Raw genomic sequence first — 23,106 nt, 5'->3', positions numbered from 1 at the left:
CTGTCACAATGGCAGCCTTTATCTGACAGGGTCTGGCCTGGGGCTCAGGACCTTACAGGAGAGGACAAGGGACCTGGAGTTATTCAGAGGTGCTGTACCTGCTAGTCCATGTCCAGGAGGAGTCACGGTCAGACAGGGAAGGCGATCTTTGTGGCCTAAGGATTGGAACATTCTTGAGGTAATGGCGTCCTGCCTTCTCCAGGGTTTCCTTGTTATTTGATCATCAAGGAATTCAGTTATTCAACAACAACAACAACAGCAAACACTTGGGGACTCATTCATTTTTTTCTCTGTGGGCATTTTGCTGTTTGTCTCCTCATCTGAGCTCCTCTCAGCAGGCTGCCATGCCCGTCCAGTCAGCAAGAAGAATGGGAAATGCTGCTCCCCAAAAGCCAATCAATTGTCCTTCCACTCTCCAGGTGTCTCCTAGCTGTCCCAGTGAAAGAAGCCACTGGCAGCTTAGCCTTCTGGGTTCTGTACCTGGTGTAGGACGGGGACCGAAGCACCTCTCCTCTGAGCCCATTTTCTGGGTGAGTCTTAGGAGAAAACTTGGGGCCACTTCATGAAAACCAGTTTCCTGCAAGTATGGACCAGGAACCCATTTCTAGTCAGGTCCTGGGTGGAGCCCACACTGCAGGTCAGGAGCCAGGTTTTGAGGAACAAGCCCTTTGCAGACTATCATCTTTTACCACCGAGTAGTTTTTGGTGTGTTTAAACCATGACCTTTTGCTGGAAATGCACTCGGTGTTACATGTAAGACCTGGTCTAATCCCTCAGTAGCCCTATTTGGTAAATAAGGACACTGGGACTTAAAAGTATTAGTGGCTTGCCAAGTCCCAGGGACATGTGGAGCTAGCCTTGGAACTGGGGATACCTAATGCAAACCCATCTTCAGAAAAACATGGGCTATCAGTGGGCTGGTCAATTTTTGTTTCTGTTTTTTGTTTGTTTGTTTGTTTTGAGACAGGATTTCTCTGTATAGTAACTCTGGCTGTTCTGGAACCCGCTTTGTAGACTAGGTGGGCCTCGAACTCACAGAGACCCACCTGTCTCTACCTTCCAAGTGCTGGGATTAAAGGCATGTGCCACCACTGCCCAGTGGTTGATCACTTTTAATTGTCACCAAGACACAATCTAGCATCACCTGGGAAGAGAGTCTCAGTGAAGGATTGTCTAGATCAGGTTGGCCTGTTGGCTTGTCTTGGGGAATTATCTTTTTTTTTTTTTTTTTTTTTTTTTTTTTTTTTTGGTTTTTCGAGACAGGGTTTCTCTGTGGCTTTGGAGCCTGTCCTGGAACTAGCTCTGTAGACCAGGCTGGTCTCGAACTCACAGAGATCCGCCTGCCTCTGCCTCCCAAGTGCTGGGATTAAAGGCGTGCGCCACCATCGCCCGGCCTTGGGGAATTATCTTGATTATATTGATATGAGAAGACTCAGCTCACTGTGGGTAGCACCATTCCCTAGGCAGGGTTCCTAGACTGTGTAAGTGTGGAGATCAAAGAGACCTAAGTTGAGCACTAACAAGCATGCAGACATTCATTCTCCTGATCTTCATGTTCCTGCCTTGACTTCCCCACAGTGCTAAACTGTAATCTGGAATTTTAAACCAATAAACCCATTCTTCCTTGGAGCTGCTTTTATCCAGACATTTTATCTGAAAACAATCATTATTGGCTAACCAGTGTGAGTCAGGCTGGAGGCCTTATGGGGCATCTGGTATTGTCATAAATTTACAGAAGGGGAAACTGAGGCACTGAGAGGTGACACAACTGACCCAGCTTGTCAGTACAGAGTGGCAGAGCTGGGATTAAGCTTGTGCTCCCTGATACCCCCAAATGCTCAGCACTGGAGTCTCCCAGGACTTATCACACCAATAGCCGGCTCTCCCTGCCACAGCAATGAGCCTGGATTAGCTGTCTGTAACTTTCAGACCAAATCACTACCAAGAGGTGACTTAAAACAACAATTTCCCCCCTAATTCCAAAAGGACAGAAGTCAGAAATCAGGGTGTCCCTGTGTCCATGCTCCTAATAATGGCTCTAGGTGTTGGGACCATTTGGAGTCCTGGCCTCCAGCTGCTCTTCCCTGCTAGAGATCTTTACTTTTCTTCTGATTTGAGTTACTGAAAGCTGTGTCAAAGTTGTTTACCAGCTCTGCTTCACGAGCACGTGTTGCCTTGGCCTTGAGGATCAGAGGATAAGGTTTTCACCTGTTGGCCCATCTGACTGGGGTATATAAGCCTTCATGGCGCTATTGAATAAAGGGCTTCTTGCCAGTAACTAGAGGTCCGTGTCTCTGTCTGTCTGTGTGTGTTGGTGTGTTTCAACCTCCAGCCCCTTACCCGAAGCTTGCGAACTGTATGGTAGCACATAGAGCGCAGACAGGCCTTGTGCGCTGCACTAGGGAGGTCCCTTCCCCATCTGCTGACATGTGGGGATCCTGGCATGGGCTATCTCTACATGGCCCTACTCTATGTGTACCACATCCTCTTAGTACTAAAGCAGCAGCCAGGGAGTCCTGGAGGCCCTGTTGTGCCCAGAACACTGTCCCAGGTAGCACCAGCTGTACAGTGTGACCCTGACCAAGCAGGGATGTGAGCTCTCGGTTGGTTCATTGTCCTTCCCGTGAGCACTTTATCCTGTGGGTATTAGGTGCTCCCACGCTGGACCAGTGCTTTGCTCTGGGTCATCCTGTCAATCTCAGCAGATACAGCTGATTCTCTCATGGCTGGGGAGATGGCTCGGTTGGGAAAGTGCTTGTTGTGTAATTATAAGGGCCTAAAGTTCAGCTGCAGAAACTGCACACAAAGCAACGCCAGGTATAGAGACAAGTGTTTGCAGTTCCAGCGCTAGGCAGGCAGAGGCAGAAGGGGATCTGCGCTTATTAGCTACCTTCAGGCCCCACTGAGAGATTTCCTTCCCCCAAATAAGGTGGATGGTGCCTCTGAAGAATGATGTTTGAGGTTGACCTTTGACCTCCATAAAGACATGCACCACCACCCTTGAACATGCTCAAACATACACAAACTAAAAATCATTTCTTGTCCTTCAAATTAGTGAAAGTTATTTACTATTAATATTTATTATTAATTTATGTGTGCATAGAAGGGCATTTGAGTACAGGTGCTTTTGTCGGCCAGCAGTGAGCTCTGCTGGAACTGGAGTTACAGGCACTTATGAGTCATCTGATGTGGGTGCTGGGAATCAAGCTAGGCTCCTGTACAAGAGGAGATGTAGAGCCATCTCTCTAACTCGGGGAGTTACTATTTTTCAGTAAAGTGGTCATGTCAATGCCGGCTATGCTCTTGACGGGCCACTCCCTGAGCCATCTAAGCAGTCAAGAGGCTGAGGCGGGAGGATCACAAGTTCCAGGAAAATCTGAGCCACACAGCTAAACCCCGTCTCAAAAGCCAAAATGTAAATGAATAGATAGCCATTCTTTTCCATTGCTGTGGTCTCTTTAGGGGAAGTAATTTGATCACATTTCCCAAGTGCTTCCAAAAGGCTCCTTCTATTTGATTCCGTGATTCACTTCTAAAAATCTCTCCAAAGGAAATAATCAGACATGGCCAAGGTTTCTGCATAATGATGTTATGGCAGCATTTAAGAAATAGTGGTTGAAAACAAATTAGAGATGGCTTAGATGACTAACCATAAGCGATTGCTTAAATAAACAATGGCATATTGTCAGGGCAGGACCATGTTCAAAGAGTTGTAATAACTTGGAAGAATGCTTATGCTGTGAAAAATGAGACAGAATTGAATGCCCAGCAGGACCACAAATGTGCGCAAAACCATGCAGAGAAGAAAGGACTTGAGCTGCTCATTAGAACGAACCTCATCAAAGGATGTGTCATCTCCCAGGATGACAGAGGGATTCTCTGGGACAGATGTCGGCTCTGCTCAAATGTGGATTGGGCTGTGTCTCTGGTGCCTCCCGGAGCTTTTAGCCCTGGAATTTCCTGAGCAATCGCAGTCATCAGTTCTTCACACAGAGCCCAAAGTCAGCTTGAGTCTGGGCTGATGAGCTGGCTCAGGGCAGAGCTTTATGGACTCAGGATGGAGTGGGTGTCCAGGATGGCTGGGCTATCAGAAGCTGACCCCACCCTGGCTCTCTGAGAAGGCTCTCTCCTAGCTGCTTTCTGTGGCTGTGATAAAATTCTCTGACGGAAAGCAGCCTAGGGGATGAAAGGGTTTATTTCGCCTCAAACACTTGCAAGTCACAGTCCATCATGGAAGGAACTCAGGGCAGGAACATGAAGGAACTTGAAGCAGAAACCTTGGAGAAATGCCGTTTACTGTCTCACGCACTTATGGGTAGCTTACTTGCCATCAAACCTGAGTTTAGTTTCCAGTACCCACATGGTTGGCGAGAACCGAACCCTTCATGTTGTACTCAGACACACACACACACACACACAATGGCCGTTGCATGCATTCATCCATGCACATGCACAAAAAATAAATTTTTTTAATATAAAAAAATATGTTTCAGTTCCTGAGGTGGAACTGACCTAAAGACTTCCTCCCTAAGGATTAGATTCCATGGCACCAGAAGGTGCCATGCAAACTTCCAAAGGAAGGAATCAAGCAGCTCTCTGGCCCAGCAATGAAGCCTATGAACCCCAACAAGGACCACCATGGTATACTAACCCTAAGAGTGCAGTAATGGCATATGTATCTTGGAGGTAAACAATAGATTTCTTGAAATGAAGACTGGTTTAACAAAAGAAAAATCACTTCTGGTGCTGGAAACTTGAATAAAAACTCAGGGCTAGTGAAAGCGTGGATCTTGGAGGAGAGCCATGGCTACAATGCCGACTTTACTAAACCAGCACAATCCCTTGTAAATCTATGGGTCCTTGTACCCATAGATAAGTGTAGTGCTCATCTCTCAGCAAGGAAACTTCTCTTTGCAACAGTTGGAGACCACTGCAGAAAACCACAACCTATCAAAATGTGAAGTTGTAGAACCCAGTCCAGATGGGTATAAAACAACTCTCACATCCAAGACTCAGGGATCCTTACTAAAGAAGGGGCAGGAAGATTTTAAGAGTCTGAGGAACAGGGAGTCTGCTGTGAGAAACTACACCATAGAGTCTCCCCAACATGACTGCCCAAACCTGAGCTGAACAAGGACTCTACAATAGACAAGCCAAAGTGGATGAAAGAAGGACCATGAGGCCCCAACCCTCATGAACCCCCAAAGAACTATAGGCAACTAAGGACTGCTGAGAGATGGAGAAAGTCTTCCCCAGGAGAGAGCACATCAGTTGATTACCCAGTACCAACAGGATGTTGCGCTCACCCATTTCTGGACCCCTTCTCGCAACTCTGCTCTCACTTGCCAATCACCCCCGAGGCTCCGCCCCTCAAGCATCATTTTCCTGACCTCCTCAACTTGCCTCTGGTGTTGTGTGAAAGCTGCCATGGTCCTGCAGCTCTGACCTCCTGTGCACCTTCAGATGCAGGCTTTGTGTACGTCATGGAGGTTTGCTGTCACAGGGCTGTGCTTAGCCTGTTCCAACCATGGCCATGAACATACGACCACATCTAGAGTCCTGAGCTGGTGCAAAACAGGGGCCTTTGGGGGACATTTCCATCTTTGAAAATGAAAAATATATGTGCATCTCTCAGCTCACGAAGGGATAAGCAGCCTCTGAGTGTCCCGATGTCCACAGGTCCTTTTCCAGTTGGCCTAATATTAGCTTGTCTGCTCACCTCTTTGGTAGGTTGTACAATCTCCTGATCAATCATGCTTTTGATTTCCTCTTTGCCTGGCCAGAATCCTGCAAATCTTTATATATATATCTTTATGCTTCCAAATCTCACTATACATCCGGCCCAAAGCAGCCTTTAATAGCTGTGAAATTGCTGGGATGCTCCACATTGCAAGATTTTCCAAGATGAATTAGCCATGGACAAAAGGCAGACAAGCTCTTTGCTGACTGAAGTGATGTTTGTGTTGTGAAGATGGGCTCTAACCCAGTTCCAAGAGTCTTCCTTCCTTCCTTCCTTCCTTCCTTCCTTCCTTCCTTCCTTCCTTCCTTTTTTCCTTCATGTTTTTATTCTGGAACTCTATCTGTAGACCAGCCTGTTCTCAAACTCAGAGATTTACCCACTTCTGCCTCCTTAGTTATGGGATTAGGCATTGACCTCCACAGCCCAGCGAGTGTCCTCATTTCTTAAGACCCAGCATCTGTCCAGACTCCTATCAGCATCCGGTGACTTATTATTCCTATGCTTTCCACTTTCCTTCTCTGAGCCTTCACTAGGATCACTCCTGATGCTCTATTTACAACAGTATAGGCGTCTGTCAGCTTCCAAAGTGTGCCATTCTCTGCCTCTAAATGGATTTCAGGCTGCCTCCATGTTTTCAAGCATAGTAAAAAGTCCACTCCTTGGTACCAACTTTTTGTATATGTCTATTTTGAATGACTATAATATAATACCGGAGACAGACTAACTATAAAGAAAAGAAGAGACAGACTAACTATAAAGAAAAGAGGTTTAAGCCGGGCGGTGGTGGTGCATGCCTTTAATCCCAGCACTCAAGAGGCAGAGGCAGGTGGATCTCTGGGAGTTCAAGGCCAGTCTGGTCTACAAGAGCTAGTTCCGGGACAGGCACCAAAGCTACAGAGAAACCCTGTCTTGAAAAACCAAAAAAAAAAAAAAAAAAAGAAAAAGAAAAAAATAGGTTTAAGCCAGGCAGTGGTGGCACATGCCTTTAATCCCAGCACTCGGGAGGCAGAGGCAGGCGGATCTCTGTGAGTTTGAGGCCAGTCTGGTCTACAAGAGCGAGTTCCAGGACAGGCTCCAAAGCTACACAGAGAAACACTGTCTCGAAAAACAAACAAACAAACAAACAACAAAAGGTTTACTCAACTCAGTTGTACAGGTTCAAGGATATGATCATGATGCTGATACCAGCTTAGCTTGGTTTAGGACTCTGTGGCTGCACATAAGTTGGACATGTGTGTGAGGAAGCTTCCACATAGGAAACAGGGAGCCAGAGAGCGCAGGAGAGACTAGACTGGCTCTCATTAGTCAGACACCACCTATCAGTAAACACCAGCCCCCACACTGAGCTTTGGTGACCTGTCTCATACTTCTGTCAAGTCCCCTTGCTCGGCTCCTCAGATGCAAGGTCTGTCTAGCACATAGGCCCCAGATCACAATCCCTGTTCATTCCTCAATAAACTCAGCTTTCTTTGGAGATTCTCATTTCACTTGTTCAGGTATCATTTATAACATCCTTTATGATAAACCAGTAAGCATGAGAAAGTGAACCACCAGACAGATTATCCTGTAGATTCTATCTGTGCATCTGTTAGTGTTCTTTGGCCTCAGATCCACATCCTTTGGATTTTATAATAGCAAACTCCTAAGCATCTTTCAAAACCCAGCAGGGTCACTACCTTCTCAGTGAACCTTTGACTGCGATGGTTCTTTGCTCAGCTTCTATTCTATTCACCTCCCAACCCAATTCTCACCTGCTTACACAGAAATGACTCATTTTCTCCAGGCAATGGACCCATGGAGTGGGGGGGGGCATCATTTCTTCCCTGTGAATTTCCAGAACCCAGGTGGGAGGCAGCCCGCAACAGGCCTATGCAGGCATCTGCTGGATAGCAATCACATGTCTTGGCCCAAGAAGTTCATCCATCCCGCATCTTATCGCAGTGGCTGTCACAGGTAGGAGTCAGGATCCCCATCCAACCTCTGAGGAAGAGGGCTTTAGGTTTAGGAATCCAGCAGGAGTCAGTGTTGGCATTGTGTGCATTGAAACCAGTGCTCTTTCTGCTATTGTCTGCCACAACTATGTAACATAACTGTAAACTTTGTAGCCAAAGCAATAGAAATCAGCCTTCTTGTTGGAGGCCAGAAAATCAGAAAGCAAGCTGTGCATGAGGACCCTCCAGCCTGGGCGACCCAGCCCCTAGGGCTCTGTCTCCAACATCCCAGTTTCTACCCCACTGATGAGGCCTTCTCTATTTGTGGGTCACAAACACAACTCTTGTGAGGACGCTGACACGGGTCTGGGATTCACTGCACAATCCAGGATGTTCTGACCTCAGAGCCTTGACAGCTCAGGGGTGAAGGTGCTTGCTGCCTGAAAAGAGAATCAGTTCCCTCAAGCTGTTCTCTGACCTCCACACGTGCACCCTGGCCTGTGCACTCTCACAACACACACATACGTGTATACATGTGTGTATGCACACACGGTGGGTGGTTGGGACGATGGCTCAGTAAAGTGCTTGGCTGTGTGAGCAGAAGGGCAGGAGTTGGACCCCTAGGACCCACATATTTAAAAACCAAGTATGGTACCATGAGCTTATAATCACAACACTGGGGAGGCAGAGGCAGGGGGATCCCTGGGGCTTGCTAGCCAGACAGCCTAGCTGAATCGAGAGAGAGAGAGAGAGAGAGAGAGAGAGAGAGAGAGAGAGAGACCTTGCCTTAAAAAAACAAAGTGGAAAACAGCTGAGGAAGATACCTGAGGTTGGCCTCTGACTGACAGACAGACAGACATGTGTGCATGCCTGCACACACACACACACACACACACACATGGTGGGGGTGGGGGTGTCCAAATAAGGTCACCTTCATGGTCTCAGTGATCACCACGTGGGCATCTCATTTTGGAGTCACCTTTCAGCCTGTTCCAGACATCTGGACTCTGTTTGATTCTTCTCAGTTCATTTCATTTTCCAGTGTTTTCTTTTAATCCAATTCACTCGATCAATATTGACTTTACATTTGCTGTGTTCCAGACCTGACGAGGTCCTAGAGGTGATAGTCATGGTTTCTGCCTCAAAGATCTTTGTTTAAGTGAGGGGGGCTACCTCTTTCTGTGGGCCCTTGTGCCTTCTAGGAAAGGTTCTCAGGGTGTTGGGGCTGGGTGAGGAAGAAGCTGCGGTTAGAAACAGGCTGGCCCCTCAGGCTCACAGCGCTATGGCCAGCCTACTCGGGGAATGCTAGATTGCCAGGAAAGGCTGAGGCAGGGGGACTGCTAGGGGCTCACCTCTGTGAGGTGGCTGCTAGGTGACAGCTTCCCCAGGGCTGTAACACTGGGCCAAGTCTGGGCTCTATCTTTAGACTGGAGGAAAGCGGCTGCCCAGCCTCAGCCCCACAGCAAGGCGGTTAAGGGTGGGCTTGGATGTGGCTGTCCACAGTTTTCTTGAAAGCTCTTTCCAAGGTTCTAGCCATTCTTCCCTCTGTGCACTTCCTTCCCAGAGCACCAGAAAAGGCTCAGACATGCAGATAGGGCCAGGACGTTAGAACCTCTTCCAGCTTTTCCAGGAGGGCTCAGCTTTTGGGAGACACTCCCAGAGTTCAGATCAGTCGGCCCTATGCCAGGCCAAACATGCTGTGTCACATTTTGTTGAGCTGGAACCTGGTGCTTAGAGCCCACACGGGGCACTTCTGGAGTGCAGCTGAGTCTCCTACACAGACTCCAGCTTCCCCTGCTCAGTCCCCTCGCCCCCAGGCCCAGCCCCTGTGCCCTCTGAGAGCCGCAGATATGTCTCTAAGGGAGATTTCTCTGTGTGCTCTGTGGGGTGTGATGTGCTCTGGGTATCTCTTACCTTCCATTCTCTCTGGGTGCATCTGTAAACCGAACAGAACAATCAATTTTGACCCACAGGATTTGTTTATTTATTTAATTTTATTTAGCCTGTGTGCACACATGTGTTTTGGTGTGTGTGTGAGCACAGGCATATGTGTGCCACAGTGTGTGTGTGGAGGTCACAGGACAACCTCAAGGGTTAGCTCTCCCTTTCCATCTTGTTTGAAGCAAGGTCTCCTGTTCACTGCTTCAAGCACCATGACAGCTGGCTCATGAGTTTCCAAGGGGTTTCTCCCGTCTCCACTTCCCATCTCACTGTAGGAACACTGGGGATACAGACACTGAGAAGCATGTGCAGTTTTGTGTGGGTCGTGGAATCCCACTCAACTCCTCACACTTGCACGGCAAGCATTTACTTCATTCATTGAGTCATCTCCCCAGGAGCATGGGGTTTTAGACATCAAGAAAGTTAGTATCTATAGATACCCATATTAATATATGTATATAATATACATAATTTACATGTCTCATAAAATTTACCACTTAGCCATTCAAAGGGTCCAACTTACTGACCATTTGGCCTGATGCTGGGTGACCATCACTTCCATCCACTTCCAAAGTTTCTCCATCACAAAGCAGGAACTGAGCTGGGCAGTGGTGGCACATGTCTTTAATCCCAGCACTTGGGAGGCAGAGGCAGACAGATCTCTGTGAGTTCCAGGCCAGCCTGATCTACAAGGTCAGGCTCCAAAGCTACAGAGAAACCCTGTCTCGAAAAAACCAAAACAAGCAAGCAAACAAACAAAACAAACAAAAACTAAAGCAGGAACTGTGTCCAGTAAGCAGTACATGCTGCCACCTGCCCAGGTCCATGACCTTGACTCTACTTTCACACTACGGGTCTGACCACCAGGTCCTCATCTGGGTGTAATCCCCGTTAGCACTGTGTCACTCAACTCTACATCCTCAAGTCCGTCTGTGTCTCAGCGCTGGGTCAGAGCACCCTATGCTTAGGGCTGCATATAGAAAGAACACATCCATTCACTGTTGATGGGCATGAGACAACTGTCCCCTTTCAGTATGACACACATGCTCTGAGATGAATCTGAGATGTCCCCAGGGGCTTGCTGACAGCTGATGACTGATCGTGGGCTCTGACCTCATCAATGATCCACTGATGGACCCCTAACATGGCAACATTACTGGGCAAGTGGTGAAGGTAGAAGGTGAGGTCTAGTTGGAGGAAGTGACCCTTCCTGGATTCTCCTGCCTCTGCTTCCTGTCTGACATCAAGTGAGCAGCCTCCTCCTCTATAGACTCATTCAGCTGTGATGCTCTGCCTCCTCCACGGGCTCAGAATTAGCAGAGCTGAAGACGGTGGGCGGAACCCTCTGAGATCACCAACCACATTCAGTTCTACCTTTCCTAAGATGTTTACGCTGTGCCTTTTCCCACAGTGATGTCAAGCTTGCCTTGACAGTGGAGTGCCCATGTCCACTTGAGCCCCTGCTCCCAGTTAGTTTGGGCACATGCCTCAGGGGATAGTTGCGGAGTTTAACTGTATCTAACCATTTAAAAACCTCTAAGAGTCTCTTCCGGTTCCCGCAGCCTCTGCAGCCATGAGCAGCAAAGTCTCTCGCGACACCCTGTACGAGGCGGTGCGGGAGGTCCTGCACGGGAACCAGCGCAAGTGCTGCAAGTTTCTAGAAACGGTGGAGCTGCAGATCAGCCTGAAGAACTACGACCCCCAGAAGGACAAACGTTTCTCGGGCACCGTCAGGCTCAAGTCCACCCCTCGCCCCAAGTTCTCAGTGTGCGTCCTGGGGGACCAGCAGCACTGCGATGAGGCCAAGGCCGTGGATATCCCCCACATGGACATCAAGGCGCTGAAGAAGCTCAATAAGAACAAGAAGTTGGTCAAAAAGCTGGCCAAGAAGTATGACACCTTTCTGGCCTCTGAGTCTCTGATCAAGCAGATCCCGCGTATCCTGGGCCCAGGCCTGAACAAGGCTGGCAAGTTCCCTTCCCTGCTGACACACAATGAAAACATGGTGGCCAAAGTGAACGAGGTGAAGTCCACGATCAAGTTCCAGATGAAGAAGGTGCTGTGTCTGGCTGTCGCTGTCGGCCACGTGAAGATGACCGACAACGAGCTGGTCTACAACATCCACCTAGCTGTCAATTTCTTGGTGTCCTTGCTCAAGAAGAACTGGCAAAATGTCCGGGCTTTGTATATCAAGAGCACCATGGGCAAGCCCCAGCGTCTTTACTAGGATGCCCCAATAAACCTTCGTGCTACCCTAAAAAAAAAATAAAAAAATAAAAACTAAAAACCTCTAAGACAGTAGCTGCCCCATTTCATTATGTTCACAGGGTTTTATGGGAGAGTGAGTTGGTGGTATCAAGCAAAGTTCTTTTTTTTTTTTTTTTTGGTTTTTCGAGACAGGGTTTCTCTGTAGCTTTGGTGCCCGTGCCCGTCCCGGAACTAGCTCTTGTAGACCAAGCTGGCCTCGAACTCCCAGAGATCCGCCTGCCTCTGCCTCCCGAGTGCTGAGATTAAAGGCGTGCGCCACCACCGCCCGGCTCAAGCAAAGTTCTTGAGATTGTGTGAAGAAAAGGGCTTCCTGAGCCAAGACAGACACTGCCTAGAAAATGAACCTCTCCTGGGCGCATTCTCAGCTCCCATACACAGATCTGGAAATCACCTGGGGAAATGACTCCAGGCTTAGTGTTAAGAACAGTTTTATGAAAATATGAGGAAGACAGGCTTTCCCTATACCGGAGGGAGAATTTGAGACTGGGAATATTACAGACAGGAGGTTGATCACTCAGAAAGACTAGACACTGGGATTAGAAGCAAACAAGCAGTGTGCACTGGACTCTGGGATTAGAGGTGTGTAAGCAGTGTGCACTGAATTCTGGGATTAGAGGTGTGTAAGCAGTGTGCACTGAATTCTGGGATTAGAAACAAACAAGCAGTGTGCACTGGACTCTGGGTTAGAGATGTGTAAGCAGTGTGCACTGGACTCTGGGATTAGAGGTGTGTAAGCAGTGTGCACTGAATTCTGGGATTAGAAACAAACAAGCAGTATGCACTGGACTCTGGGTTAGAGATGTGTAAGCAGTGTGCACTGGACTCTGGGATTAGAGATGTGTAAACAGTGTGCACTGGACTCTGGGATTAGACGTGTGTAAGCAGTGTGCATTGGACTCTAGGATTAGACGTGTGTAAGCAGTGTGCACTGGACTCTGGGATTGTATAAGCAGTGTGCACTGGACTCTGGGATAGAGGTGTGTAAACAGTGTGCACTGGCATCAACATGCACTTGTGGTACAGCTGTGTGTAGCTGGCTGCTCCCTGATCATTTGCAGAGGCCTTCTGTAGTGGCTAATCTTGACTGTCAACTTGCCCACTCTAGAATCAACTAGGAATCAAGCCTCTGGACATGTCTGTGAGAGAGTTTCTAGACTGGGTGGGAAGACCCACACTGAACGTGAGTATCACTGTTCCAAGGTTAAAGAAAGAAAGGGAGCTGAGCACCAGCGTTCACCTCTGCGTCCTGACTGCGGCTGCAATGTGACCAATAGTCTCACACACGTGAGGCCATGCCGTCCCCCGTGATGGACCACACCCTGACTATGAACTGTATCACACGTCTCTTCCCCACTTTCCAAGCCTCTGGTGCCGGAACAGCTGACTCAACCACGTGGAGCCAGCAGTCAGGGCCATCTTGCTGGGAAACAACAAGGTGCTTCTGACCCTCCTGTCAGTTCTATAATTTGCCTGGTTGCTGAGAAGTTTACCTTATAAGCACTTGCAAGGTGCCCTTAGAGGCATTTAGGGCACTAATCGTTTTCAGCCCAGAGCTCCCTGTCCTGAGGTAGCCCAGAAATAGACAGGCCTGCTGCAAATTAGGCTGGCTGCAGCTGTGACATACTCAGGGGTTCCCAAGACACAGCAGGGAGCTTGCATGCCTGCCTAGCCCCCGCAAAAGAGTCCCCCGTGTCTTTGCCAGGGCTACTCCTGGATTCAGGGGAGTGTGATTGACGGTCCTATGGCATGTGGCCACTGCTCTTTTTTCTGGTTGCTGTTCCTGTGTCTCTGAATTCTAGGGCCCCAGAATCTCTGTACTCTTGGGAATACCAGAATAGCCCTCACTGTGTCCCTTGAATACTGGGGGGGGGAGGGGAGAGGGCACAGGATCTGTTCTAATTTTCCCAAGGAGTCTACCTGCCTGCCATACCTTCTCAGGTGGGATCTTACACTTTCTACCCCTACTCTGAGTTCCTGGAATTTAGGGCTTGTCTTTAGTCACCATCCTTGCTTGAATTGGGGCCATGGGGCTGTCCATTGTTTTTTTTTTTAATTTTTAGATTTGTGTTATTTTATGTGTATGAGTGTTTTGTCTGCATGTATATCTGTGAACTATATGTGGGCCTGGTGCTTGAGGAGATCAGAAGAGGGCACTGGATCCCTTGGAACGGGATTAGAGGTGACTGTAAACTGCCGTGGGTGTGCTGGGACTCGAGCCTGGATCCTCTACAAGAACAGCAAGTAACTGCTGAGCAATCTCTCCAGTCCCAAGGGCTGTCTGCTTAAATTCTTTCGCTTATCTGAGGGACACAGGACCATAGCTTGTCTTTTTAACCTTGTAACCCTTATCACAGAGACAATGTTGAAGCTTGTGCCCTGAGCCAGGCTGAGTAAGCAATGGCCTTTATCTGTGGGTATCTTATGGGACCACCAACTGCTGCCTTCTGAGGGTAGCCCAGCCACAACTGCTGGGCATCAGGGAGAGAGGAGCTCAGGGCTGCCTGAATCCCCTTGCTGTGCTGTGCTTCGGGAGCATGGAGGGGACTGTGCCTTCTCCTTGAGTGCCAGAGGGCCAGCGCTTGATTAGACAGGACAAAGCCATGAGACTGGGAGTAAATGGCAGGTCACTGTTCAGGCAACCCTGTGCCTCACGACTTCCATTATTGACACCCTTGTCACATTCACACAGGAAGCACCCGTCTCTCCATCAGCCCACATGGCAAGGACAGTGGCCATTTCTGCCCAAAGTTGCTCTGTTTCACAGCTCACAGAGGCAGGTTGAGCCCTTGCACGTGACTCAAGTCCAAATGTCAATTTTACAGCTTGAAGATCTTTATTGACTGTGTGTAATGCAGGCATACTGCAGGATACTGCGGATACAGGGAGGACTTGCTGAGGCCACACCGGATTCACTGCAGGAAAAGGAACAGGCCTCGACCCACAGAGCTGGGGGCCTACTTCTGGAGCTAGGTCTGATCTGCAGCCCTGAACTTTGCCTGGTATGCTGCAGCCTGAACCTTGACCCTCTGGATAGTTGAAACCTTTTCCACAGTCTTCCATATCCCTGTCCCCATTCCCGCTCCTTTAACAAGACAAAGGCACATAGTTCAAATTCACTGTCATCATTTCTTTCTGTGTGGCTCTGGTCAAGTCACCAAGCCTCTCTGAATCAGCTTCTTCTCTCCTAAAATGGGACCAGTACTAATTTCCACAAAGGAACCCTCGTCTGTAGGTTGGTGGTACCAATATCAGCCTCGCCTCATACAATGAGATGAGAATACAGAAAAGTACCACGGACAGCGCCAGGTCCAGGCCACTGCTGGCCAGGGTATGAGTTACCCTCCTCATTGCAGGAACAAAATATACAAGACTATTATGGACCTGTGAAGGTTGGCCAAGGAGCAATGGGATTTCTCATTAGAGTACTGCTCTTGGCTCCAGCAGTGCAGGACCTGAGAAAGGCTCCAGCTCTAAAGCCCGAGACATTCCCCTACTAAGAGAGATAGTTGCCCCCAAAGGAGAGGGCCAGAGGACTCCTGAATCAGGCTGTAAGGGGGCAGGCCTGTGTCTGCTCCCCTGAGGTTCTCCCTGCCTAGCTCCCGGAAGGGACCCTCCACACAGCTGAATGAGGAGGCAAGTGAGTGAGGGGATGGACGAATGAGCCCTGCACAAACAGCTAAGTCAGAGGTGGCAGCTGACAACATTGGAGGGTGTGAGCTTATGGAGCAAGACAGAAGGACGGAAATTATGAGAATATGGAGAAGAAAGGAGCCCCTCACCCTGGTGTCGGACTGAAGCTTCTTTTCAGCTGAGAGGCAAGAACCCCAGCAGGTGGAGTCACTACTCCTTCCATATACAGATATTTAATTATATGTATGTATATATATGCATATATATACAGATTTAATAATACATTTTAGAAAGAGCAAGATGTTGAGTTCAAGTTGGAGCTGTCTGAATAACTTCTTGGGAGATTTTGCATAGACTTACAAGCCTGTCTAATTCACAATCAACTTCTTTTCTCTTTTTAAGTGTGATGCATTGAATGTGTTTTAGATGTGTGTATGTCTCTCTCTCTCTGTTTTTCTTTTTTTTCTTTTCCTACCTCTCACAAAATCATAAACCCTATCTCAGAGGACATAGCCTACTCCCTGTGGATGATAATTTCAAAATTAATAATGTGTTTTGAATATTTGCTTGCATGTACATAGGTCCACATGCATGCCGGTGCTTGCAGAGGTCAGGGAAACTATCGGATCCTTTGGAACTGGAGTTAGAGTTGGTTATGAGCCACTTTGTGGGTGGTAACTTATAAGCCATCTGTCCAGCCCCCAAAGATTTATTTATTATATTTTTAACTATGTGTATGCTGGGACATAGATGAGTTCAGTGCCTGAGGAGGCCAGAAGAGGACTCTTGGAGCAGGAGTTGGGGCAGTTGTAAACCGCCACACGGGTGCTGGTATTTAGTCACTTAGGCATGTGTACTTCCGGGCCACCCATGTGTGGACAAGCCCTCAGGCATAAGTGCCTAGTGGCCCCGGGACCTTAAAGGGCCCTGCGTGACCCACGTTCGTTATGATTGCATCACCTACGTATGATGCAGCTGCGTGAGTCCTTGCACGCATGCGTGAGTTCTGTCATCTGTGTATGACATAGCCACATCATCCCCCTGTGCGCATGTGCTAGGCAGCCTTTAAAAGCTGGATGAGCCATCTTCAGCTCCCTCTCTGCACACCGACTTCACCAGGCCTGTACACTTCTCCTCTAATAAATTCCTAAGTGGGTTTGTTGCATGTTTCGTGTTTCCTTCTCACTTGCGTGGGATAATTTCATTGGTATCATGACTCAGTCCTTGCAATAGGAAAGGGAGCCTTGGAGGTGTGAGAAAGTGACAGATCCCAGATGTGGAGAATTCTGATTATCCACACAGCCCAATGTCATCACTGGTGGAGACAAAGACAGAGGAAGGGACACTGGGTAAGTTAAACAGGCTTCAGAGAGACTTGCTGGTGTAGAAGGTAAACCAAGGACTGCAGGTCATGACCCATGGAAGGGAAACTGGAGACAGGGAGCGATTCCCCCATAATCCCAGCCCAGAATGTTCCTTTCCAGCTCTTGCCTTTAACCTGAAACAACAAATCTGAGTTGTGTGAGGCCACTCAGTGAGCTCCTTAGAAGAGCCACATATGGTCCAGAGCTCTGGGTGGGGACTCTGCATGCCCTGTGCCTCAAGCTCCCTGCTACTCAATGTGCAGCATACTGATAAAACACAGGCTAGGATGTGAGACCTGGTGGTAGATGCGACCACTCTTCTTGCCAGAACTTAATTGCTGCTGCTGGAGAGAAAAGACAATTTACAAGAGATATTCTATTTATGTAGTTCGTGTGTGTGTGCGTGTTTACACAAGTAGACATGAGTGCCACAACATTTATGTGGCAGTCAGAGGACAACTTAGAGTTGGTTCTTTTCCACCGTAAGTGTCCTTGGAATTGAACTCAGGCTCTTCGGCTGACCAGCTAGTGCCCCACATGCTGAGCCTCCTCCTGGCTCCTAACAATGGAGCTTTTAATCTGGGCAGATGAGAATTGGAAAAACACTTTCAACAGTTTCACGGGAGAATGAATGTTGGGATATACAGCTTATCTTTGCACCTGTAACCTGTCCGAATCAAAGCTAGTTTGGAACATGTTTATCCTTGGGGGAGGGGGCATCCTGTCCCACTGGGGGTACAAGCAACCAGTACTTAGAATTTCTCAGAATGAAATGTATTTTATAGAATGCATTCACTCAATCATGAGCATTCTTTGACGGGTAGTTTCCATTCCTGGGTTTGTAGCCTCATGGATGAAGAAGGCTGCTGTGTCTCTAAATATTATTTTTATATTTGTTCTAGTTAGGTTTCTCCTGCCGTGATAAAATGTTCTGACCAGACGTATCTTGTGATGGAAAGGGTTAATTTCACTTATGTGTCCCAATCACAACCAAGGGAAGCCAGGGCAGGGACTCAAGGCAGGAATGTAGAGGCAGGAGCAGAAGCAGAGGCCATGGAGGGTGCTGTTTACTGGTTTGTTTCTCATGGTTTGCTCAGCGGCCTTTCCCTAGGACCACAGGTAACTGACAGGTGGAATTATCCACAGTGGACTGGGCCCTCCCACATCAATCATTTATCAAAAGATGCCTAACAGACTTACTAAAGATCAATCTAGTGTGTCAGAGACCAGCTTTGACAAGTAGGGGCATGAGGATTAGAAAAACAAGTAAAGAGAAGGCACGAGTGAGAATAATACAACAGAAACATAGGCTAGTGCTGGGAGGGAGTTCCAGTGAATACTGAAATCTGCCTGCACTGAATTTTCCATACACTTTTATACCCCCATACAACAGGGAGAAGACAAAAGACTGCTCTAACATGATACAAAGGACAACTACAACAGTTATTTGCGTCATTATTTTGAGACATCAAGTCAACAGCATTCTGTTGTTTAGGCAGTGAACCCAACCCTAGACCAAGGTATCCTGCAGGCAGCCACTTCCTAGGTCAAACCTCTTAATTCAAAAGAAGGAGCAGAAGTATTCTTGAATTTCCTGACCGCTGGTCAGGGTGGAGTGGATCTACCTGTATGGGCCATCTTAATGTCAAGAACACCAAGTCACCACCCCCTAGATCATGGTGTGTAGTCACATTTGTCAACAACTTTGAACAAGCTAAAACTCTCTGTCCTTCAGACAAGGTGGAAACAGACTCACATTTTTGGGCTCTGCACTAATGGAGGCAATTTCTCAATTGAATTTCTTCTTCCAAGATGACTCCAGCTTGTGTCAAATGGACAGGATACTAAGCAGCACAGGATTTAAGAAAGGGTGAAGGATGAAGCAGCGAACAGAAGTTCCTCTATAGATGCCCCACGTGACTGTCAGGTAGAGCACTTACTGACCAGGACAGGGTCCCATGGTCTCCTCTGCAGTTGTTACTTCCTAGTCTTTCTATTCAATACTTGCTCGAAACCGTCTACTTTTCTGACTGCTGCCCATTTCTAGGAATCCCTGTATGGCTGTTGTCAGAGACACTCACACATGCCTGATGCTCACCACGGTGTGGCTTAGTCTTGTAAACGGCATAAACACTTGTGTATTCAACAGTGTGGACCAGGGCCCAAGTATGGGCTGCTGCTTTGTGTCCGGTTCCATAAGCTCAGCCACTTCACCCAGCTGGAGAACAGAGGGCCATATAACTGGTCCATAGAAGTGCGCCCCCCAGGTGATGAGAGCCCACTTGGCTGTTAGGAGATGCTGTGACTGGTAATGTACCTGAATCTCCAACCTTTCTCTACCTGCCCTGTCTCCCACCAGCCAGGCTAACTACCCAGTGTTGGTATGCTCAGCGCGCTTTTTAAACAGCCCCTTACTAGAGGGGTTCAACTCTGCCTCCAAAATTCTGAACTCTAGCATGGGGCTTGCCTAACCAACAGGGTTGCCAGCACTGGCTTTGGAGCAATTGCCCTGGGTTCATCTCTGAGGTGGTTTCATGCTGTATTATTCTGCTCAGGTGAAAAATAGCCTCCACATTTGTGAAACAGGGGCAATAATCTCAACCTTGCAGTGTGTTGAGGGGAGTTCACAGAGCACTTCCAGGGCAGTCCTGGGGTTTGTGGAATGCCAGGTAAATGCGGGTTCTACCCTGGCTGACATCAGCTAGGGCAGAGCACCACTACCACCCCAGGAATTTGACATCATCAGGGAAGTGCTGCCTGGCTTCTTCAAGGTGGCTGCATCTGGAAGCTTCTGGCCTCAGGCAGACAGAGTGCCTGGGTAAAAGGTGACCTAATTATTAACGCGTGCTGCAGAGATAAAAGTCAAGACGCAATCCACCCCTGAGCGGACTCTGAAGGAGCCGATACTGAAAGCAGTAAAATTAATCTCATAGAAAAACACAATTAGCAGTCTCATTTCTGCATGTCGTCTCCTGCCACCCGGGGTGAAGCCTGGAACGCGGTGAGCCCACAGTCTTCGGGATTGCCTCCTGGTTTCACGGGAATGGATGAGTCTTGCAGGGGAAACGTTCTTCCGTTCACATTCAAGTATCATTGCTGGAGCTTTTAGAAACTGTCTTTGGGAGCCAGAGGATACTGTTCTGTCTTTATTTCTTACATATCTCAAGTTGTTTCTGTCTGATGAGTGCCAGGGTGTGGAGAACACACCCCACACAAGGAAACTCCAGTACGTGCAGTGAACAAGCCCTCCCTGCCCCATCCATACTCCCACAGCTCTGAGAGAATCTGGGTGTTGAAGACCCGCGGCAGACCCTCAGAGGTAGACAGTACCTTCTGAGCCTGTGTCTACAGAGACGGGAACAAGGCTTCCTTGCCTCCCAGGGTTAGTTGAAGAAGACTCTGTAGGGCAGGCTGGCCACAGAAGCTCAACACTGTTCATGTTTTCCTTGACAACCAGAGCTCCACACACCCTCCCCTTAGCCACTGTATGCATGAGTCACTCGTCCAACAAAGAGCAAATTAAGGGTCTGGGAAGATAGTTCAGTGGGTAAGGGTGCTTGGCACAAACCCGAGGACCTGAGTTCAATCCCTGGGACTCACAAGGTGGAAGGAGAGAACTGACTCCCACGAGTCTCCGTCCGACCTTCACATGCCCTCAAGTAGGCAAATAACTAATAAGAAAATTAAAATATGTAAAAATATTGAAGGGCGACAGCTCTTGCGGCTACATTACCACTCCATTAGTTTCTTAGGAATGTCCAGGTGTCAGTATGAACCTAGGCACACAGCCTCAGAGCTTCAGTGCCAAGCATGCTGTCCCCAGGACCACATTCCCTCCGAGACTCTGGGCGGGATCTGCTGAGTGACAGCCCTCAGCACTCCGTGGCTTGTGGCTGGGTCAGTCCATTTCTGCTGCATTTTATGCTTCCTTCTTCCCACAGAAGCCCTAAACCCAGGGTGACCCCATCTTAAGAGCCTCACCATTTCCTACCTGCCAAGACCCTCACTGCAAAGGCAGTCATAGTCTAGGGTTGCAGGCAACATTAATTTTGGGGGGACAGTATTCCACCCGCTGAGGCCTACTTAGCTTCTATTAAATGTTCCTTGAGTTTGTAGGTTTGTATTATTCCTTGCAGTGTAGAAGAAGAACCCTGGCAAAGAGCTGTGGTGTACATAGTAAAGATTATCCTGCTGGACTGTGGGGCTGGAAGACCCAGGTGACAGCAGAAGCCAACTCAGAGGCTGTGCAGACGGCACCGCCCAGGGACATCTGGGGCTGGGTCAGGAGCCCAGGGCATGGTGACTGACGCAACCTCGGCATCATAGCTGCAGGCTCACGAAGCCAATTTCATTCTTCTAGAAACACTACATTCTCTTCAAGGTCCCGTTTCAGAACCGGATGACGTGTCTTGCATGTCAGAAGAGCTCCGGTCCAGAAGGAAGCAGGCCGACTTAAGTGGATCAAAATTCAATTGCCAAGGACTCTGCACACAAACATTTCCACCTGACCTCGGCAGTGGGTCAGAGAGATGAGGGAGGCCGCACGATGGGGAGAACATTATAACTCATGGCTGATACAAAGAAGAAAGGAGGCACGCCATGGCCAGAAGTTCAAGGGCAGCTCAGGGCTTGCAGGCCAGGGCTGGCCAAGGGGCCACTTGCTAATTCCCCCACAGACACTGACCAGAGTGGCCCAGCGGGTCTCAGAAGGCTGCCTGCAGTGCAGCCCAGCCCTTGGCTCCCATCTCCGGCACACACTGATCCACTCCAGGGAGCTCGTGTACTTTGTGAATGCTCCAGGAGACCCTGGCTCCCCAGAGCAAGCAATGAATTGCATTTATCCATTTGTGAGCCCTTAAAAAAATTCAATAATTAATTGAAGCAGACAGTGCTGTTGTTACTTGAATCTGGCCTTTCTGTGGCTTTGACTCTGGTACGGTGCTTTCATAGTCATTTGCTGGCTAAATAATTTAATACGAGCTGTTTCTATGAGCTAGAAGCCCGGTATTTCTCTGGTACTGGCCGATCCTGGAATGCTGTGAAGAAAAGCAGTCAAGAGCCAAATGAGATTATACGATCTGGTAATTTATCTCCAGGTTCATGCACTGGCTTGCTTGACCTCGGCTGCCCTCAGTTTGGTTGTGATTTATGTCGGGCCATTCTTGACATGGTGACAGCCAGCAGTATGGGAGCAGATTAAGCTGGGGGTATTGAAGTCCCTTTTTGCCTTTCCTTACTTTATGGGAGGGGAAACTCAGGTCTGCTTTGCCTAGTTCTTCATGGCTCGTGGCTCTCTGACCCTAAAGAAACAAAAGCAGTGGCCGACCCAGCTGATGGCGGGGTGACGTTGGGTACCGGGACTGGCCCTTCCTATTGGGGCCCAAATGGGACTAGAAGTCCAGAGCTAGGTGGCCTGTCGGAGCAGAGGAGTGGAAAGAGGCTGGGGGGTAGGGTGGGGCTGTGGCTCAGGCAAGCAAACTGAGTTCTTCAGGTGTCTGCCACACTCCCATTTTTGGCCAGTGCCTTCCCCAACATCTTAGTTATTTATCTTTTCCACTGTGAAACAGTGCTTGACAAGAGACAAAAGGGAGCTTCATTTTAGCTCATAGTGAAATTGGAGGCTCAGAAGTCATGGTGGCAGGGACTAAGGCAGCTGGCCACATCACTCCTGAAGCTGGGTGATGTGGGCTTCCCCTCTGTATGCTGTGAATACCACTGGTTATTAAATGACTGTCTTGGGCCTGTACAGGGCAGAATAGGGTAGGTGGGGAAAACTAAACTGAATGCTGGGAGAACGAAGGTGGAGTCAGTGAGAAGCCATGTAGCCCCACCAGAGACAGACATCGGAATTTTACCCGGTAAATCACAGCCTTGTGGCAATACACAGATTAATGGAGATGGGTTAATTTAAGATATGAGTTAGCCAGAAATATGCTTAAGCTATTGATCTAACAGTATTGCAAATAATATGGTTTCTGTGTGATTATTTTGGGGCTGAGCAGCCAGGAACAAACAAGCAGCCTCTTACTACAGTCAGGAAGTTAAAATGAATGATCCTGACCAGCTAAGTTTCTTGTTTTGGTTCAATCCAGGAGCCCAGCCCATGGAATGGTGCCATCCACATTCAGGTTGGACCATCCCACCTTAGTGGGTTCACTCTAGAAACTCCTTTATAGGACCTTTATAGACCCTGCAGGTGTGTCTCCCAAGTGACCCTAGATCCTGTCAAGTT

At 48.5% G+C, this 23,106-nt stretch overlaps 1 protein-coding gene across 1 annotated transcript; it reads left to right on the top strand.

Moving 5' to 3' along the window:
• Nucleotides 1-11,173: 11,173 nt before the first annotated feature.
• LOC130876462 (60S ribosomal protein L10a-like) lies at nt 11,174-11,860 on the top strand. The gene has a single exon (XM_057773014.1). It carries the CDS (start codon nt 11,186-11,188, stop codon nt 11,837-11,839), a length of 654 nt encoding a protein of 217 aa, XP_057628997.1. The 5' UTR covers nt 11,174-11,185; the 3' UTR covers nt 11,840-11,860.
• The last annotated feature ends 11,246 nt before the right edge of the window (nt 11,861-23,106 follow it).

Source organism: Chionomys nivalis, chromosome 6 (assembly GCF_950005125.1).
Source record: "Chionomys nivalis chromosome 6, mChiNiv1.1, whole genome shotgun sequence".
Taxonomy (NCBI): domain Eukaryota; kingdom Metazoa; phylum Chordata; class Mammalia; order Rodentia; family Cricetidae; genus Chionomys; species Chionomys nivalis.
The sequence above is the reverse complement of the archived record's forward strand: the minus strand, read 5'-3'. Positions and strand labels throughout refer to the sequence as shown.

Excerpts from the sequence above, each read along its gene's own strand:
- LOC130876462 (XM_057773014.1), top strand. The coding sequence starts at position 11,186 with ATGAGCAGCAAAGTCTCTCGCGACACCCTGTACGAGGCGGTGCGGGAG.